General features: G+C 43.7%; 1 protein-coding gene across 6 annotated transcripts in view; it reads left to right on the top strand.

Moving 5' to 3' along the window:
• The window catches only part of Nav1 (neuron navigator 1), a 252,045-nt gene that overhangs the window by 217,748 nt on the left and 14,665 nt on the right, over nucleotides 1–19,632 (top strand). For 5 of the 6 annotated variants that reach the window (XM_005375186.2, XM_005375188.2, XM_005375189.2 and 2 more), the window contains 13 exons: nucleotides 247–358; nucleotides 8,712–8,833; nucleotides 9,542–9,550; nucleotides 12,329–12,525; nucleotides 12,841–13,033; nucleotides 13,124–13,292; nucleotides 13,756–13,853; nucleotides 14,340–14,435; nucleotides 14,659–14,818; nucleotides 17,361–17,596; nucleotides 18,437–18,591; nucleotides 18,729–18,800; nucleotides 19,434–19,630. In XM_005375186.2, the coding sequence (XP_005375243.1) occupies nucleotides 247–358; nucleotides 8,712–8,833; nucleotides 9,542–9,550; nucleotides 12,329–12,525; nucleotides 12,841–13,033; nucleotides 13,124–13,292; nucleotides 13,756–13,853; nucleotides 14,340–14,435; nucleotides 14,659–14,818; nucleotides 17,361–17,596; nucleotides 18,437–18,591; nucleotides 18,729–18,800; nucleotides 19,434–19,630 (1,816 nt within the window). The remainder of the gene's footprint in view (nucleotides 1–246; nucleotides 359–8,711; nucleotides 8,834–9,541; nucleotides 9,551–12,328; nucleotides 12,526–12,840; nucleotides 13,034–13,123; nucleotides 13,293–13,755; nucleotides 13,854–14,339; nucleotides 14,436–14,658; nucleotides 14,819–17,360; nucleotides 17,597–18,436; nucleotides 18,592–18,728; nucleotides 18,801–19,433; nucleotides 19,631–19,632) is intronic. The other variant, XM_005375187.2, reaches the window with a different exon arrangement.

Here is a 19,632-nt window from a genome sequence, read left to right on the forward strand (position 1 = left end):
GGGGTTCCAGGCTCAGCCAGCGCTGCCCTCCTCCCCTTGCCCGCCAATGTTAGTTCTTCCAGCGCTGGTGTGATCTGGGTTCTCAAGTGTCCCCTCAGTGCAATGTCACCATCTTCCTGGCCCCAATTCCCTGCTTTTGTCTGTGAAGTCTGGGAGAATCTCAGGGCTTAGCTGGCGGCCTGGCACATTGTAGGTGCTTGTACTTATCCCAAATAACAAATGAAACTACTTTCATTTCACTCTTAGGACACTGAGCTGCTGGATTTGCGGGAAACCATAGATTTTCTGAAGAAAAAGAACTCTGAGGCTCAAGCAGTCATTCAGGGAGCCCTGAATGCCTCAGACACCACACCCAAAGGTAGGACACCCAGCGGTAGGTGGTGGGAGAAAGGGAAAGAAAAGTGGAGGGAAGATTACTGCAGCTTTTCATCTGGGCCTATCATGTGCCAGCTCTGGCAAGTCTCTGAAAGGTAAAGGCTCTGAGGTGCCCTCCAGTGATGCCTGGACAGGTCAGTGATTTGTGCCAGGGACACGGCCCCACCATCCCTGGCATAAGGGCACATGGGGGAGACCTGTCATCCTCACAGGTCATCTCCTTGTCTTTTAGATCAGAGCCAAAGAGCTATCAAAAGCAATCATTAAAATAGCACTTTACATTTTTACTCAAATGTGTTGTTTGTCTACATTTGTAATTTTGCTCCATCCTCACTTCAGTTGTCCAAGGGTGATTCGATCTACTCTTCAGAGAAGCAGGTCAAAGAGCACGTAGGTCTCTTGGGCCTGGGATTCAGCAACTGGTCAGGCTTAGATACAGACTCTGGATGCTGGTAATTGGATACCACAAAACTCAGTGGCTCCATCTCCAGTCAGGCCCTTGGGGCAGCTTGTCTCAAAATAAAAATTTAAAAGGGCTGTTTCACAAGTGGAAAAAGAACCAGAAATGGAAGTAAAAAGAATTAAGATGTGTTGTGTACACATACCAACTCCCCACAATGAATGTTATCATTATGGACTGCAGCCATGTCCTAAAAAAAAAAAAAAAAGCGTTGGGGATGTGGCTCAGTGTGAAGGCTCTGGATTCAATTCCCAGTACCAAAAAAAAAGAAAGAGAAGACAGGAAGGAAGGAAATGAACATTTTCAACTGAGAACTCCATTGCCTATTCCTCCATCGATCATTATTTATTTTTTCTCCTCTTGTTGGAAAGAGGTAGCCCATCTGTACACAAATAATCCCTTATCTAATGCTTTGGGGACTCCCTCTAACAGTTACCTTTCCCCTACTCGTGCACTCTCCTTTCATCCTCTCTGGATTCTCAATCTGTTTGTTTGCTTGTTTTTGTTTTGTCTTTTTGAGACAGGGTCTCACTATGTAGTTCAAGCTAGCCTTGAACTCACAGTGATCCTCCTGCCTCAGCCTCCAAGTGCTGGGATTACAGGTGTGTGCCACTACGCCTGGCTCTGACCTCTTAATCTCTGTTCCAGTTCTGCTTACAAGTCTACTAAAACCTCTCTTGTCCTAGAGAGAAAAAAAGATCTATCAAGCAAGGTCCTTTCTAACTTAATTTCCTCTCTTTCCTTCCTGCCTGGTCAACCTTCCCTTTCTACCTCCCCACTAAAATTACACTTCTGTCTCCATCACCATCTGCCACACAGCCCGACATAAGTGCTCAAAAAACTAATATTCATGCATATGCATGGTCACGCACACACTGCTGATCCCCCAGATCTCCAAGATCTGGCCCTGTTAACATCTCCTTTCTTCATCAAACTCTTCTAGCTTCAGAGTCATGTTCCCATCCCAGGCTCTTCCTTCTACATTGATTCCTTCATGGACCCTCCTCAAGTACTGACATCCCCAAGGTGCCGGCCACACCTGTTTTCCCTTATGACTCCTCACTACACTTCTCCTGGTGTCACATCTATTCTATACTTTTTTTTTAGACTAGGTCTAACCATGTAGCCCAGGCTGGCCCAATCCTCCTCCGCTAGTCCTATAGCTTCTATAATCTTCTGTTTTTTTATTTAAATTGAGATACGATTCACATACCATAAAATTCACCCCTGTAAAGTATATCATTCAGTTGTTCTTAGCATATAAAATTCACCCCTGTAAAGTATATCATTCAGTTGTTCTTAGCATATTCTTAGCAGGGCTGTGTATAGCTCAGTGGTAGAGCTCTTGCCTAGCATGAATGAGGTTCTGGGTTCCATCCCAAGCACCTAACAACTGCCACCAAAAAAGGTTATACAACCATCACCACTACTTAATTCCAGAGCATTTCATCACCTTAGAAAGACACCCCAATCCTGTTAGTAGCACTCACTAATTTCCCCTCCTCTCATTTCCTGGCCACCAGCAATCTATTTTCTGTCTGTGGATTTGCCTATTTTGGACATTTAATATAAAAGGAATCCTGTGATGTGTGGTCTTTTGTGGTTGGCTCCTTTCACTAGGTAAAATGTTTCCAAGATTCATCCATGTGGTATCAATGTGTCAGTACATCATTTCTTATTTCTGACTAATATTCCACTGTGTAGATACAGTGTTTCCTGGAAAATAATCAGCCTTGAGAACTAGAGCTCAAAAATGCCAGCCCCAGTCAGCCTGGCCTTACCTGCCTTACAGAGTAGCCACCGAGCAAGGGAAGAGTGATGGCAGGTGAGGGGAGCCTGGTTGGGCTAGCATTTTTGATCTCTAGTTTTCAAGATTGTTTATTTTCTGACCACATCTTATTTCCAGGGAAAGAGGCTACTACATTTTGTTTATCAGTTCATCAGCTGCTTGACATTGAATTGTCTTCACTTTTTGTCTATTATGAGCAATGCTATAATGAACATTCATGTATTAGTTTTTGCATTAACATATGTCCTCAGTTCCCTTGGGTATATAACTACAAGTAGAGTTTCTGGATCATGTGGTAACTCTGTATTTGACTTTTTGAGGAACTACTAGGTATTTTCTAAAGTAATTATAGCGTTTTACATTTCTAGTAACAGTGTGTGAGAATTCCAATTTCTCCGCATCCTTACCTCTTTTTTACTTCCCTCTCTTTTGTTATAGCCATCCTGGTGGGTATGCATCTCACTGTACTTTTGACTTTAGTTTTCCTGATGGCTAAAAATATAGAGCATCTGTACATGTCCTTACTTGCTGTTGTGTACCTTCATAGAGAAAGGCCTATTCAGATCATTCACCAGTCTTAAAATCACATTTATTGTTGCTGAACTAAAATTTTTTATATGGAGTACTAGACCATTATCATAAATTATTTGCAAATATTCTCTCCCATTCTGTGTGTTGTATTTTCCCTTCCTTAAAGGTGTCCTTTGAAGAACAGTAATATTCCATTTTGATGAAGTAAAATATATTTCTGTTTTTTTCTTTAAGTCATTTGTGCTTTAGGTGTTATATCTAAGAAACTTGCTTAATTCAAGTTTATGAAGATTTACATCCATGTTTCCTTCTGAAAGTTTTTATAGTTTGAGCTCTTATATTAGGTCTTTGCTCCATTCTGAGTAAATTTTTATATATGGTTTATCCAGCTTAAGGCCCTTTCACATGGTATGTAGTTGCCCAGGCACTGTTTATTGAAAAGACTGTTTTCCCCGCTGAATTGTGTTGGTGTTCTTTAGGAAATGAATTGATCGATAGTGTGTGGGTTTACTTCAGTACACAGCTTTATTCCAATCATCTGTGTGGGAGTTGGTGGTCTCTCCGTGGTCCCTGGGAGAAAACGGTGAGAAGATATAGAAAATAAAGACAAGAGACAATAGCTGAGGTCAGATGGAGTTACCTCTTGCCTGATGAGCAAGAGGACTGACTCCCAACAGTAGGGGAGTTTATTTTATACACTTGCAAAGTAGTATCCTGAGAGATAATGTCGCCTAGCGACTAAGACAAACACTAAGACTAAGACTAATTGTCCAAGCAGGATACTTTTTCAATACTGAAGTAGCTTGACTGCCTGAGGCACTCTGGATCTGTCCCACCCTCAGACACATGACCAACAACCAACTCCAGCAGCTCCCAACACATCTGTATGTCTATGCTTAATCAGCATAGACATACTTTGTAGTAAGTGTTGAAACTGGAATGTATGAGTTCTTCAACTTTGCTCCTCCTCTTTAAGAATGTTTTGACTACTTCATACACTATTCATTTCCATGTGAACTTTAGGGTTACTTTGACATCTCTGTTTTTAAAAAGTCAGCTGAGATTTTTGGTAGCGATTATGTTGAGTCTGTGTATCAATGTGGAAACTATTTGCGTCTTAACAATATCAGATCATCCAATCCATGAACATGGTATGCCTTTTCATTTATTTAGATATTTTTCCATTTGTCTTGGTTACATTTTACAACCTTCAGAATAAAAGTTTCATTGCTTTTGGTAAACTTATTTTATACTAGTATAAGTAGAATTATTTCCTTAATTTCCCTTTTAAATTATTCATTACTAGTGTATAGAAATACAAGCCAAGGATTGTGACATACACCTATAATTCCAGCTACTGGGAGGCTGAGGCAGGAGGATGGCAAATTTGAGTCCAGTCCGGGCAACTCAGTGAGACCCTGTCTGAAAAAATACAAAGGGCTTGGGATGCAGCTCAGTGTTAGGGTGCTTGCCTAGTGTGTGCAAACCCTGAGTTCAGTCCCCAGTGCCACCAAGAAAATCAAATGCCCTTGATTTTTGTTCATTTATTGATCTTGTATCCTACAAACTTGCTGGCCTCATTTAACTCAGTAGTTTTATAACGTCTGCCTAATCTGTTTTTCTGTCCAGGTCAGACTCCTAAGTTCCTCTATACACTTGTGCACTTGTGGACATTTCCACTTAGTTGACTTCATAGGTATCTTTTTTTTTTTTTTTTTTTTTTTTTTTGGTGTTTGCGAGACAGGGTCTTGCTATACAGTTCAGGCTGGCCTTGAGTTCACTTTGTAGCCCAGGCTGGTCTTGAACTCACAACATTCCTCCTGCCTCAGCCTCCCAAGTGCTGGGATTACAGGCGTGCACCACCACGCCCCGCCATAGGTATCTCTTAACTTTGCATTTCCAAAGTTGAAAGTCATCCTCTCTACCCCATTTACAAGTACTCAAGCCAACCTTTTCCCTTCTGCGGGCTTGTTCATCTCAGGTATTATCACCTGCCGGGTCACCTAGGCCATGAATAGGGGTTATCCTTGATTCCTCGCTGTTCCATCCTGTACAGTAAGTTAGTTCTCATTCTCCTCCACATCTCAACTACATTCCTTCTGTCTTCTGGATTAGTGCAGTCCTAAGTGGTCTTGCCTTGCTCCAGGGTTTCCTTTACACTCCTCCAAAGCAATTCACTTAGATCAGTTAAGATCAGAGTGCATTCCAATTTTAATATGAATTAGCTATTAGGCAAAAAGATATTGCTCTGTGTGTGTGTGTGTGTGTGTGTGTGTGACAAAGATAATGATATTGTGAGAGGTTGTCCTCCTACTTAGAAGATGCATCCTGGAGTGGTAAAATGTCATGTTGTCTGCAACATATTTTCAAATTGTTTGAGAAAGTGTTTGGGGTCGGGAAAGAAAACAAATATAATAAAATACTTTAAATTTTCAGTTAGGTAGAGGGCACAGGAGTGTTCGCTGTACTATGCTTTAAGTTTTTCTGTGTATTTGAAACATTTCAGGAAAGCGAGCTAAGCAGGGAAAGAATGCATTGCAAGCCCGTTAGCGTGTACTCCATTCTCCCCCTGGACTAGCCAGGCCTTTCTAGCCTTACCTCCCGTCCCTTCTCTTGTATGCTCTATCCCACCTATGTTAGCACCACCTATGGGAATTGAGCACTTGCCATATGCTAGGCACTTCTCGAAGCATTTTCCATATATTAATTCACTTATTCCAGATAAAAACCCATGAAGTATATTTTATCAGTGAAGAAACTAAGATCAGAGAAAATTATTTACTGAATGAAACACGCTCATAAATGATGGATCTGGACTATTCCACTACTTCTAATTTCACAAGTACACTTTACTCTTCAGATATATATATGTTTGCTAAATGAATGAATCTTTTCTTTTCCTGTGAGCTTTTATGTTGTCCTCAGTTCTTGTTGATCCAGGCTCAGTTTGATCAGGAAGAGGCCATGATACCTAACTTTATTATTATTTGTAAACAGGTAAGAAATTTACATGGCACAAAAGTCAGAATGCACAAAAGATTTTCTAACTCTTTGAGTATTAGTAATTCTATAACGTATCTTTTGCTCTCAAAAACACTTTATGCAGGTTTGCTTATTTATTTATTTTGTGCTGCTGGGGCTTGTACTTGAGCCTTTGCACTGAGTTGCATCCCAAGGGTGGTTTATTTCCATTTTTTATTTTGAGGTAGATTCTAAGTTGCTAAGTTGCCCAGGCTGGGTTCAAACTTGAAGTCTTGCTATCTCAGGCTCCCAGAGTACTGGGATTACAGTATTCTTATTTAATTGATAGGCTCATAACTAATTGAAACCTCCAAGTTATAGATAAGTACTTGCTCCTATAGCCATCCTTCATTTTGTTTTTAATTTACTAAATTCAATTAAATTGATTTTTTATCATAAAAGCAATACATATTCTGGGGGCAAATATAAACTATGGATCTGCAAATCATGGCCCATTATTCATATCTGACTTGGTGTGTGTGTGTTATTGGACCTTGAACCCAGGACCTTTGTGCTGAGCTATATTCCCTGCTCTTTTCATTTTTTATTTTGCAACAGTGTCTCACTAAATTGCCAAGTTGCTCAGGCTGGACTCTAACTTGTGATCCTCCTGCCTCAGCTTCCCGGAGTGCTAGGATTACAAGCATGTGCTACCACACTTGGTTTCACCACTAGTTTTTAAATAAAATGTTAGTGACATACAGCCATGGTCATTACACACATACTGTATGTGGCTGCTTTAATGTTACAACAGCAAAGCTAACTAACTGAGACAGATGTTATGGCCATAAAGCCTGAAATAATTACTCTTTGATCCTTTACAATAAAAGTTTGTCGGCCATAGAAGTAAACTACCAAAGAGGATATGTGGTAAAATACAAAGTCACTCTCTCAGAACTATGTCTTAAATCCCACTTCCCACAGGTAAGTACTGCTAAGAATTCTTATGCATCTTTCTAGATACAAACAAATATAAGTCCATTTTTTTTTTACAAATGACTATTTATTTTCTTGAACTCAGTATATTTTCTTGAGAATTTTCCACACCTTCTAAAATAACCAAAGTACTCTAGTACCATAAGCTTGGTTTGATTATCATTAAACAACGGATTTTCTGGTTTAAAAGCTCTATTAGTTTCAACAGGTTCTAAGGCAGGATTCTAAGACACATTATCTTTGCAGTATTGAGGAAAAATGGTAGTTTAAAGATCTATTTTTGGAGCCAGACATGGTGGTGCACAGCCCTAATCCTAATACTCAGGAGGCTGAGGCAGGAGGATCACTGTGAGTTTGAGGCCAGCCTTGGCTACGTAGTTCAAAGCCAGGTTTTGAACAGTTAAAACAAAAAAACAAACAAACAAAAAACCGTGTCTCAAAAAAAAAAATTATTTTTTGAATGGAGAGAGTAAGAAATAGCTAAATACAAATAATATACTCTGATTTAATAGCTCTTGTTTATAGAACAGTTACAAACAGCCACCTAACTGGTCTTCTATATCTGGTCTAGTTTCTTGCTTCTTCATTTTTGCTCATTACTAACAATTTTTTAAAAGGTTTTGTGACATTACACGGTAGTTATGCAAGATGTTAACTTTCTTTGGGTGAGACTGGGTGAAAGGCACATGGACATCTTCGTAGCTTTTCATGAATCTGTAATGATTCTCAAATAAAAGACTTTTAAAAATCCAATAACACTATGCTCTTGTCACAGACTCTCTGCTGCCGTGACCAAGTCGAGGGCACAAAGGCATGTTTTCTTTAGAAGGCACGCAGGGCTCCCCTGACCTCTCCTGACCCAACACCTCCACGTTTGCCTCTTCTTGTGCTCTGGAAGGTGCCCTGGCTGCTTCTGCTCCTGAATGCCCAAAGTCCTGCACAGCACAGTTAGGCCTTGCACAGTGCCTTTGCATGTACTTTTCCTTCCGCCTCGAATGTTTATCCAGTATCCCCATCCGATGTCCTTCTCTTCTCTCTATACTCTAACACCTCCTCTCTTGTTGACCCTTTCCTTCCCTGCTATAGAAAGGCGGATCACCTTGATGCCACTGCAGACTTCTCAGAGTGCTGAGATTTTCTAGCCATCAGATGAAAAAACTGAATGAAGCCCATTCAGGTTAAGTGCAGGGCACGTGGCTACTTGTGCTTGTCGTTGGGCCACAGGCAGCCAAGTATTGCTGGAGAAATCATTAAAAATGTGAGGGTGATGCCTGCACAAAAGTGTAGAGGGCCCACTCTGGTTAAGTCCTCAGACGTGTTCCGGCGGAATTTATCACTTAATGACACTTCTGTTTCTCCTAGCCTGGGAGCTTCTTGAGAACAAGAATCCTTTCTTAATGTTTACCATTAGCATTGTTTCAGTGTTGAAATGTTTTTGGCACTCTACAAATGTTTTCTGAGTGAATGTTTCAAAAAACAAATAACGTGTACCTAGGAATCAGTTGATTCCGTTCCCCTTTTCTCTCCCATAGCTAGAACTGCCTTGAATCTCATGTTGTCTCTAAATTTTATGTTCTTACCCCCTTGTCTTGGCCCCAGAGCTCCGGATCAAGAGACAGAACTCCTCAGATAGCATCTCAAGCCTCAACAGCATCACCAGCCATTCCAGCATCGGCAGCAGCAAGGATGCTGAAGCCAAAAAGAAGAAGAAAAAGAGTTGGGTGGGTAAAGGTTTGGGGGCTGAAACCACATAGACCAGTGCGGACACCTCCACCTCAGCCTCGGGCGGGATCCTCCCAGGGTTAACCAAGCAGCGGTCCCTTCTAGTCCTAAGACTATTTTCTGTCTGCTCAGGGCAGTTCCCGCCTTGTCACAAGGCTCTTCCTGCAACCTTAAACACCCCTGCTCTCCGGGGCTTTCCTTATTGAGGAGGCCAAGTGTATGGCCACAGATGGAAATAGAGAAAATACTCAGAAAGTTATTACTTGCCAGTTCCTTCCCCCACTCCCTACTTCCTTCTTTATTATGGAAAAAAGATTTTATAAACAAAGCCATTCATTCTAGATGCCCCTGGAGGTAACTTCTTCAGTTTGGGAGAGTGTTTGTGGAGCTTCAAAAGGACTCTTATTATCATCTTTGGCTGAGCCATGAGCAGTTTTTTATGCCTCCCCAGTAATCCTAAACTGGCCTTGGATGACCTTTCTGAAATTCATGAATGGTCTCAGCAATCTTGGCTGACTGTGGAAGGGAGATTGTCCCCAGGTAGGAGCATCTTGCTGCTCTATCCCCTAGTCAGGAAGACGGTCCCCACAAACTTTGTGTAATGCAGATAGGAGGTAGCCGTGTGCAATGAGTGATTAAGTGTTGCTTCTTCTTCTTCTTTTTTTTTTCCTTCAAAATGCTGACTTCAAATCCCTATTTTTTTCCAGGTGTATGAGGTAAGAGAGCCAGTTCCTCTCCCCTTATTTTTAATTTCCCTTTGCCATACCTTCCCTATTTTCAGAGCAACTCCTTTCTCCTAAAAAAGAACACCCACCCATAGCACTAACTGTAACAGCCACCTGAGTGTTCCTAACTCCACTGCATGGCCCATCCACAGCTACCCACAGGAGACAGAGGAGTGGTCTGGTTGTGGGTCGAATGGGAAAGTCAAACAAAATCCAAATCTGTTCCCTACTGTCTTCCCTTGTTGCAAAATTGGCCTATGAAAAAAAGCAATCAGGTTGAGCTAATCCTATCCAGAAAATGATCCTTTTAATTTCTGTTCCATTAAGCCCCGGAGGAGAATCACCGGGTGAAGGTTATCTTGAGCACAATTTCCATAGGCCAGTTCAGTTGAAGTCAGTCTGAAGATATAACTGTGAAGTAGAACAACCAGGATGAGGAATTTGGTCCAGTCTAGGGCACAATTAAGTCATCCCAAAGCTTAATACCCTTTTAAGCATCCATGGAGTTGCCAAAGAATAGTTTAAGACAAACGGAAAGTGTACCTGGAATTTCCGTTACAAAAAGATACCTAAGGTTCACTGTAACCCTAACCCACTGTTGTACTAGGTGTCATGAAGGATAAGAAACACTGACTCTACTATCTCAATTATTAAGGAGCCCATAGCTTTGCTGGGAAGACAAAAAAATTGTGTATATAAAGTAAGTGACATTCCAGTTGTGTAAAATGCTTACTTAAAAGGTTTAATTGCTAAAGCAATTTACAGGTGAGAAAGACTGTGGTTTTGGAGTAGGAAAACATCACAAAGGAGGTAAAACATACACTAAAGTTGGGTTGTGCTGAGCAGTGAGGAACGTGTTGAGATGCTTTCTGCATGGACTCTGTCTGCTCAGAAGAGAACAGTGGTGCTAGCTAGGAAATGATCAGTGTAGCCAGTGCCCTATCTGGGTAGGGTACAGCACAGATGGGAGGGCCTGCTGGTCATTTAAACCAGAATTTTTAGCATTTCTTACAGTAGGTTCCACAAATCACTAACCCACTGAGGTGCACCTTAGAAGTGCTACCATCCTCAAATAAATTTGAGAAACACTGCATTTTCTACAGTGTATATCTGCACAGGAAAAGTTCCGAGATGCCTCTCAGTAAAGAATTCTGTTTTGTATTGCTTACTCTATTATTTTCTGAATTCATTTAACCATGGGTCCATTAGCCACACAACACCAGACTTCTCCCAGTGGCTCTGGCCTGTGGAATACTAAGCTATACACAGAGTATGATTTTCACTTAGAATCTTAATGACCTCAGAGAGCTTTTGCTCCAAACAACTTGTGGTCACAGGATTTCTTTTCTGCATATGCAGGGACACGGACACAAACACACACACACACACACACACACACACACACACACACACAACCTTTCCATGAGGCAATGGTGCAGAGAAAGCTTCACTGGATTAAAAATTAGGAGGCCCAAATCCCAGTCCTAGGTCTCCTTCAGCTATACAGTACCAAGCGAGTCAACCCCCTTTTCAGCCTTAGTTCTTCATGTCTACAGAGAACTAAGCTTTATGGTTCATTTGAGCCCTGTGTGCTGAATGATCTTAAGTCCCTGAAAGCAATCAGCTGCACACACTGTCCCCTCATATCCTCACACAGCCAGATTGGTCCTCCTTTATACCTTGCCCAATACAAACTACATACACACCACCTGCCAGGTCCATCCATCGCATAACAATCTTCCATGCTCCAGGAGAAATTCTGAGAAAGGATATCCTCCAATTTTCTCTTCTTTTTTCTCTGTCCCAAGGTCTGGCTTTTCTTTGTCCCCCATAGCTCCCACCCCTCCTTTGCTCTGTCTCTTGCTACTGTTCCATGGCGTCCCTTGTGTGTGTGTGCATGCTGAACGGATGCATGTGAGGGCGTGTGGGACACACCCTGGTTTGCACTTGCAGCTCACATCCCTAACACTCATGCTCATCAACACCAAGATAAACAAGCTGTGGTCAGTTATAATGCCCTAAGTAGCCTGTGGAAGTGTTGCAAAATAGCACTTGTTCTAGGATATTTGAAACAGTAAAAAGTGCTTAAGGCCAGATGTGGTGGCGCATGCCTATAATCCCCGCACTCGTTGGACTGAGGCAGAAGTATCACTGGAACAGTCTAAGGCCAGCCTGAACTGCATAGTGAAACTCTGTCTCAAAAAGACAAAAAAAAAAGTGCTAATGTCTGATTTTCTAAACTACTCTGTGGTGTGATAGGCAGAAGAATACTAAATGAAACTTGATACCACCACCTTCTCTTGATCTCCACAGAATGGTATTGTCAGTGTCTAGTTGATCTGTGAAGCAATGAATAGATTCTAGGCTGATGAGCCCAAGTCCCATCCTGAGACCTAAAGTGAACTAAGTTCTAGACTGAGCGGTCATTGGTCTGCTGGAGGTGGGATTAAATTCTTAAGAGGTATGCCATGTGACCTCTGGGGACTTCTCTCTGTCTTCCTACCCAATGGAAAAGAAAAGACCTAAGAAATTCCCCCAGCCTACAAAGGCAGCAAGCCAAAAGATCTCATTCTTTTTTTCAGTCCTTATTTCTGAGCAACTCTTCTGTCCATGTGCTATGAACCATGTGAAGCCTCATATAGCAGGCTTAATTACAACAAAGACATCCCCTGCCTCCATATCACCTTGTCCTAGAAGTCCCACATCGGTCCTCCCCCGTCTCCAGAATGGATCCCTGACATCTGTCTACCTGAATCTGTTCTTTTCTAGCTTCGAAGTTCCTTCAACAAAGCCTTCAGTATAAAAAAGGGACCCAAGTCAGCTTCCTCATACTCTGATATCGAGGAGATTGCCACACCTGACTCCTCAGCCCCCTCCTCCCCTAAACTGCAGCATGGCTCCACAGAGACTGCCTCACCCTCCATCAAGTCCTCCAACTCGTCATCTGTGGGCACTGATGTCCCTGAGTAAGTGCTCCAACTACGTGCCACCAGCCTAGTACCAGTGTGCATTGCTGGCCTCTTCCTGGCCATATGAAACCCACAGGGGACCTTGTCATACCGATTGTGTGTCTGTGGGCAGGAGAAGCTGAGACTGCCCATGACACATGTCAGTATCTCCAATGGTAATATTTCTCTAGGAGTCTGGCTGACCCTTGTTTTTTCTTTCTTTTTTTTCTTTTTTTTTTTTGTACCGGGAATCAAACTCAGGACATTGCATTTGCCAGGCAGGCTCTGTGCCACTGAGCTATATCCCTAGCCCTGACCCTTATTTTCTTACAGGGCACCTGCTCACTCAGCTCCCCCCACAAGGCTCTTCCACGCCAATGAGGAGGAGGAGCCGGAGAAGAAGGAGGTATCAGAGTTGCGCTCTGAGCTGTGGGAAAAAGAGATGAAGCTTACAGACATCCGCTTGGAGGCTCTCAACTCTGCCCACCAACTGGACCAGCTTAGGGAGACCATGCACAACATGCAGGTTTGCACTGAGCAGAGCTACAGCGGAGGGGAGCCCAAGGCCTGAGATGTGTCCAACCTTGCCACCCTTCCCTATCTGTTCTTGCCACAGCTGGAGGTGGACCTGCTGAAAGCAGAGAATGACCGGCTAAAGGTCGCCCCTGGCCCCTCCTCAGGCTCCACTCCAGGGCAGGTCCCTGGATCCTCTGCTCTGTCATCCCCTCGCCGGTCCCTCGGCCTTGCACTTACCCATTCCTTCAGCCCAAGCCTCACAGACACAGGTACCTGTTTGGGAGAAGGGCATCTTAAGTGTAGAGACAAGGAAAGGTCTGTTTCACTGCTTGCTATTCCACTTGTGCTGTGCCTTCTTCCTTGAGAGGTAACAGAGCCAAATAAAGCAATGCCAGTGTCAAGAGATGGTCAGAGTTATTAGCAGTACTGGGGATTGAACCTTGGGCCTTTGCACTGAACTATATCCCCAACTTTTTGTTTTGAGACAGTGTCTTACTGAGTTGCCTTGGCTGGGCTTAAACTTGCCTCCTGCCTCAGCCTCCCAGAGTGTTTGGATTTCAGGCATGCAGCACTAACCCAGCTTCATGTGGTTTTTAAACCCTAATATCTTTTCAGTTTGGGGCTCCCATTTCCTATTTGTGATAAATAGTTATTTGGAAAAGAAATGACTGGAAATTTTAAGAAAATCTGTGGGTACCCTTAAAACAATTTAGTCTTTTTCAATCCCCACAGACCTATCACCCATGGATGGCATCAGCACCTGCGGTCCAAAGGAGGAAGTATCCCTTCGGGTGGTGGTACGGATGCCCCCTCAGCATATTATCAAAGGGGTAAGGAACTCTGGGGAGAGCCAGGACAGGAATCAACATAAACACAGATGCTCCCCAACTTGACAATGGTGCAAAAAAAATGGTTCAACAGAAACTGTGCTTTAGATTTTAAATTATGATCTTTTCTTGGGCTGACAACATGTGGTATGAAGCTTCCTCAAGATACTGGTTCATGAGAGTGAGCTCCCCGTCAGCCAATTCCAAGGGTAGATAACCAATATTCTACAGGGAACTATATTGTTACACTATGATGTTCAGAAGGTTAGGGATGTTAAATGCATTTTTGACTCAATGATATTTTCAACTTATGATGGGTTTATCTGGATGAAATGCCACTGTAAATCAAGAAGTATCTGTCTGGTCATATTTATGCTGGACTCTGAATACTTCCCAAACTGCCATCTTTAACTCCCAAGGCCTTCTAGAGCTTTCTTTCCTTGGAATCATCTGCACTAAGGCTCACATGCTTCTACCTTAACCTTTCAGGACTTGAAGCAGCAGGAATTCTTCCTGGGATGTAGCAAGGTCAGTGGAAAAGTTGACTGGAAGATGCTGGATGAAGCTGTTTTCCAAGTGTTCAAGGTAAAGGGATACATGTACTCACCTCTCATGGGATATTTGAGCTCTCTATGCAGTGAGAATCTTGGACACCTTGACGCTTTGTTCATAGGCAAAATATACACCCTTGTCTTTCCCCACTTACTTTTGTTTCCTCTGATAGTTATTCATTCTTGAGGCATTTCCACCTGTATTTGTATCTTAGCAATGTGTCTCACCTTCTTGTTCACTGCATCTCTTCTATCAGGACTACATATCCAAAATGGATCCAGCCTCCACCCTGGGTCTAAGCACTGAGTCCATCCATGGCTACAGCCTCAGCCATGTGAAACGAGTGTTGGATGCTGAACCCCCAGAGATGCCTCCATGCCGTCGAGGGGTCAATAACATATCAGTCTCCCTCAAAGGTCAGTGTCTTAGTTACTTCCTATGTTGCTGGAACAAAATACCTGATACCCACAACTTAAGGAAAGAGAGGATTATTTTGGCTCATGTTTCAGTTCATGGAGTCCACTGGCTCCCAGGAAGGATGGCATAGCAGGGGTGCATGGCAGAGGAAAAGCACCTTCATAGTTTGGCAGCCAAAGGAGGACCCAGGAAGGGAGATATAAACTTTCAGGTTTGGCCCAGGTCCTCTAGGTCTTCTGAGCAGACTCTTACCTTCTAACAGCAAGTCAGTTATAATGCCTCCTATAATCAAAGCACCTCCCTATGAACACCTGCGGCTTTAGGGTTACATCTAGACATAAGCCATAACATTCCGTCTTTGACCACCAAAAGATTCATGTGCATCTCTTTATGCAAAATGCATTTAGTCCATTTCCGCAAGTTGCCAGAGTCCTCACAGGTCCAACATTGCTGAAAAGTCCAAATCCAGAGTCTCCTTGGAGACACAAGGCAGACTCTTAGCTGTGAGCCCTTATAAAAATCGAAAGTGAGTTATACAATGGTATGAGGTAAACATTCCCATTTGAAAAGGGAGGAACAGGAGGATAGAAAGAAACTGGATGAAGGCAAGACAGAAACCCAGTAGGGCAAACATCAAATCCTATAATTCCATGTTCAACATCCAGAGCAAGGTGTGGTAACACCTGATCTCCAAAGGGCTAGGGCAGCTACACCCCTATGGCATTGCCAGTGGTCGTAGCTCTCATGGCTTCTCTCAGGCTGGCTTTGCTCATTCCTTCTAGCTTTCCTCAGATATTTCACATTTTTGGCTTCTCAAATTACAGCTTTATGTACTACCCTCTTTATGTACTACCCTCGAACTACCTAGCCTCCCCAACCTTTTTGTGAAATCTGGTGGAAGCCTCCCTGATTACACTCTGCATACCTGTAAAACCCACACCACATAGATGACACTAGTCTGCTGCCAGCTCAAGTAGTAGCCGGACTTCTTTATGTCACCACTGTAGAAGTCTCTGAGAGCCTGGATGGCTAAGAGCTATGAACTGAATCCTGGGAAACAAATTCTCCAGGTGGTCTTTCTCAAGCAAGGTGCCTTGGAGTTGGCCTCTCAAAGCAAATTATTTCACTTTTCAGTTCTGAGGCTGTAAAGGGTGGAACCTTGCTAATTCCTCACATGCTTTTCAGCCATTTTTACATTGTCTGAAAACTGTTCAAAAGGGCTTTTTGTTCATAATGTATAAGCCTGGCTAAAAGCAGCAACCGGCATCCATGCCACACCCTCAACATTGGACTGCCTTGAAATTTCCTCTACCAGATTAGCCCACCACCCTTAATTGCAGTCTCTCACAAAGTCTCACATGAGAAAAATGTAGACAAATTTCTGCCAAAGCATAACACATATGGCCTGGAATCCATCTGCCAATGAAATCCTTGTTCCCAATAGATACCTTCTAAGCCTGGTCTTCACCAACTGCATTTCTGTCACCATTCTGGTCTTCTGTGCTCTGACCAGAATCTCCCATCAAGCTTGACTTACAACATTCTGGGCTGCTTCACAAGCCAGCATCTCCAACCTTTATAGATTTCTTCAGTGAACCAGTTCCAAAGGCTGCTGAACCACATGGTCAGGTAGCATCACAGCAACATCCCCACTCCTAGTACTAAAATCTGTCTTAGTTACTTCCTTTATTGCTGGGACAAAGTACTTAGCCCACATCTTTAGGAAGGAGAGGTTTATTTTGGTTCATGTTTCAGGTCATGGAGTCCACTAACTCCTAGGAAGGATGACATGGCAAAGGGACATGGCATGGCAAAAGTACCTTCATGGTTTGGCAGCCAGGAAGCAGAGACAGTCATGGAAGGACCAAAGAAGGGAGATATAAACTTCTAGGTCAAGCCCACAGTGACATCTTCCAACCAGGCCCTACCTCCTACCAGCAAGTCAGTTATAATGCCCGAATAATCCAATCACCTCCCAAAGGTCCTGCCTCCAATCAAATGAGGTTTTAAGGGTACATCTAGGCCACGGATATAGCTCAACTGCACAGCACCTGCCTGGCAAGCTCAAAGTTCCTGAGTTCAATTCCTAGTACAAAAAAAAGGGTATATCTAGTTAAAAACTATAACAAACTTTGTCTCTTGGAGTGAGGTGGGATGGCACAAGCAGAGGGAGAACATCATCAAAAAAAGTACAGCAGCATGCATCCATTCAACAGAAACTTCTTGGGAAGCTATGATATGAAGGTGTTTAAGTAGCATGAGATATAAATAGATGAGCAAGACAAACCCGGTCCTGACTTTTGTTCCCAGGAATATTTTTCTTAAGCATGGGTTTCTCTGTCCGTTTACCTCTAGTTCTGAGTATATCTCTAAAAATGAGATCCACATTTTCAAAACTGGGAAGAAGGAAATTCCCTTGGAACTGTGGGGCAAGGGGCTCTGGGTTTCTTCAGTGAGCTTCAGCTAAAGAAAAGCTCTTTGAGGTCACTCACCATCTTGATGGTGATGGCCAAGACTCATGCTTTCTGGGGCTGGGTTCAGGTCTGAAGGAGAAATGTGTGGACAGCCTGGTGTTCGAGACGCTGATCCCCAAGCCAATGATGCAGCACTACATCAGTCTCCTGCTCAAGCACCGTCGTCTTGTGCTCTCGGGCCCCAGTGGTACAGGCAAGACCTACCTGACCAATCGACTGGCTGAATACTTGGTGGAGCGCTCAGGCCGTGAGGTCACTGAAGGCATCGTCAGCACCTTCAACATGCACCAGCAATCTTGCAAGGTGGGGGCCTCCTGCGACCCCCCACACATACACACACCAGTCTTTGTTTAGGCCTCAGCCTCACTTGAGCCCTAGCCCGGATCCCTTACTGCCCTCTCCTCTCCTTTTTCCTCACCCTCACCTTAACCTTTTCCCCTTCTTCAATTATCTTTTCCTACCCCTCTCCATCCCTATTTCTAGTCTTTTCCTTCCTCTACCCCCAATTTCTTTCCAGATTTTGGCCCTTTACCCTCTTCTTCCCCCTGTAACTTCTTTCTCTGCACTTTCTCTTACCCCGGTTAAGCTACTTTCCCTTTAATTGATCAATGAAGAAACTGCATCCTCCTTGTTTGCACCTCACTCTGCTGACACTGTCAATCCCACTCCTTCTCTGTTTTCTTCCTTTCTTTTCAGTATTACTCTCTGGCCTTGGGCTCTTGGGGAGGAAGCACTCAGAATTAAATGTTGCATTGGAGCCCTGTCCCTGTGCCTCATGGTGTCTATTGAGCATACTCTAATACTATGGAATTGGTTCAAATCTTGGCTCTCCTCAGCTGCGGGAGGCACATCCATTAATAGTAGCTTGTGCTACCAGCTCAGTGAAAAACGATTTATAAAGAACAGCATGTATTCCCACCTCTGGAGGACTGAGCGACCGCTGCTTAACAAGGGTGCTTGAGTACCTCTGGGACCAGTTTATCAGTCTGGTAATTGTCTCTGTGAGCAAATATGTGAGGGTAGCAAACAGGAAGCAAAGGCCCCAGGGAAATCCAGAGCTAGCAAAGCGTCTCCAAAAGTCCTTTCTCTGAGGCTGCTGTAGGTGTTGATTCCTGAGTGCTAACACCCTGTCTTTTATTCCAGGATCTACAACTGTACCTCTCGAACCTGGCCAACCAGATAGACCGGGAAACAGGGATTGGGGATGTGCCCTTGGTGATTTTACTGGATGATCTGAGTGAAGCAGGCTCCATCAGTGAGCTGGTCAATGGGGCCCTCACTTGCAAGTATCACAAATGGTAAGCTGGGGTTGGGACCAAACGTATCACAGTTTAGATAGAGGAAGAACTCAGTCCAGACCAAATGGCAGAGAAGGCAAGTGGCAGAAAGCAAGGGCTAAGACAAATCTAAATGAATCTTTTTTCCCTTCCCACAGTCCCTACATTATAGGTACCACCAATCAGCCTGTAAAAATGACACCCAACCATGGCTTGCACTTGAGTTTCAGGTAAGAACTATGACCCTGGATGAGCCTTCTGGCCCTACCCAAGAGTCTATAAACAGTTAAATCCTGGGCTTTGAGAGCAGAAGAGCAACAAGCAGCAGAAAGAAAGAGGAGTAGCCAGAGCCTTTCAGGCCGAGAAGAGAAAATAGACACACTTGCATGTCAGTTACAAGGTGGGAAGAGGTGCTTGAGGAGAGGAGAGGGGAGGGGAAGGGACTGCAGAACTAGGGAGCTATTAGGACTCTGGAAGGCTGCTGTAAATGGGATTCTCTGCCTGTCCACGATTACTGAAGTCAGTGAAGTCAGGTGATTATTTGATTTTTTTTGGTGGGGGGGGGTTGGTTTTTCTTTCCGGTACTGGGAATCGAACTCACTACCATGCGCTTGCCAGGCAGGCGCTGTGCCTCTGAGCTAAATCCCCAGCCCCCAGGTGATTATTTGAAGTGTGTCACTAATTTGAGAACCCACTCTGCCTGTCAGAGCTACTGGCCTGAATTCAATTGTCACCACTAATAGTTGAGAAGAAACAAGTGGGCATAAGTGGGAGGCAAGCAGAAGGGGTGGAATGGCAGTGAATGACCCCTGACAGTGTTCCCATGGCCACTGTAACCCATCTCTCCCCATCCCTGGCGGCAGGATGCTGACCTTCTCCAACAACGTGGAGCCAGCCAACGGCTTCCTGGTGCGTTACCTGCGAAGGAAGTTGGTAGAGTCAGACAGTGACGTCAATGCCAACAAGGAAGAGCTGCTTCGGGTGCTGGACTGGGTGCCCAAGCTGTGGTATCACCTGCACACCTTTCTTGAGAAGCACAGCACCTCAGACTTCCTCATCGGT

Source organism: Chinchilla lanigera, unplaced genomic scaffold (genome assembly GCF_000276665.1).
Source record: "Chinchilla lanigera isolate Chin_1 unplaced genomic scaffold, ChiLan1.0 scaffold00005, whole genome shotgun sequence".
Taxonomy (NCBI): Eukaryota; Metazoa; Chordata; class Mammalia; order Rodentia; family Chinchillidae; genus Chinchilla; species Chinchilla lanigera.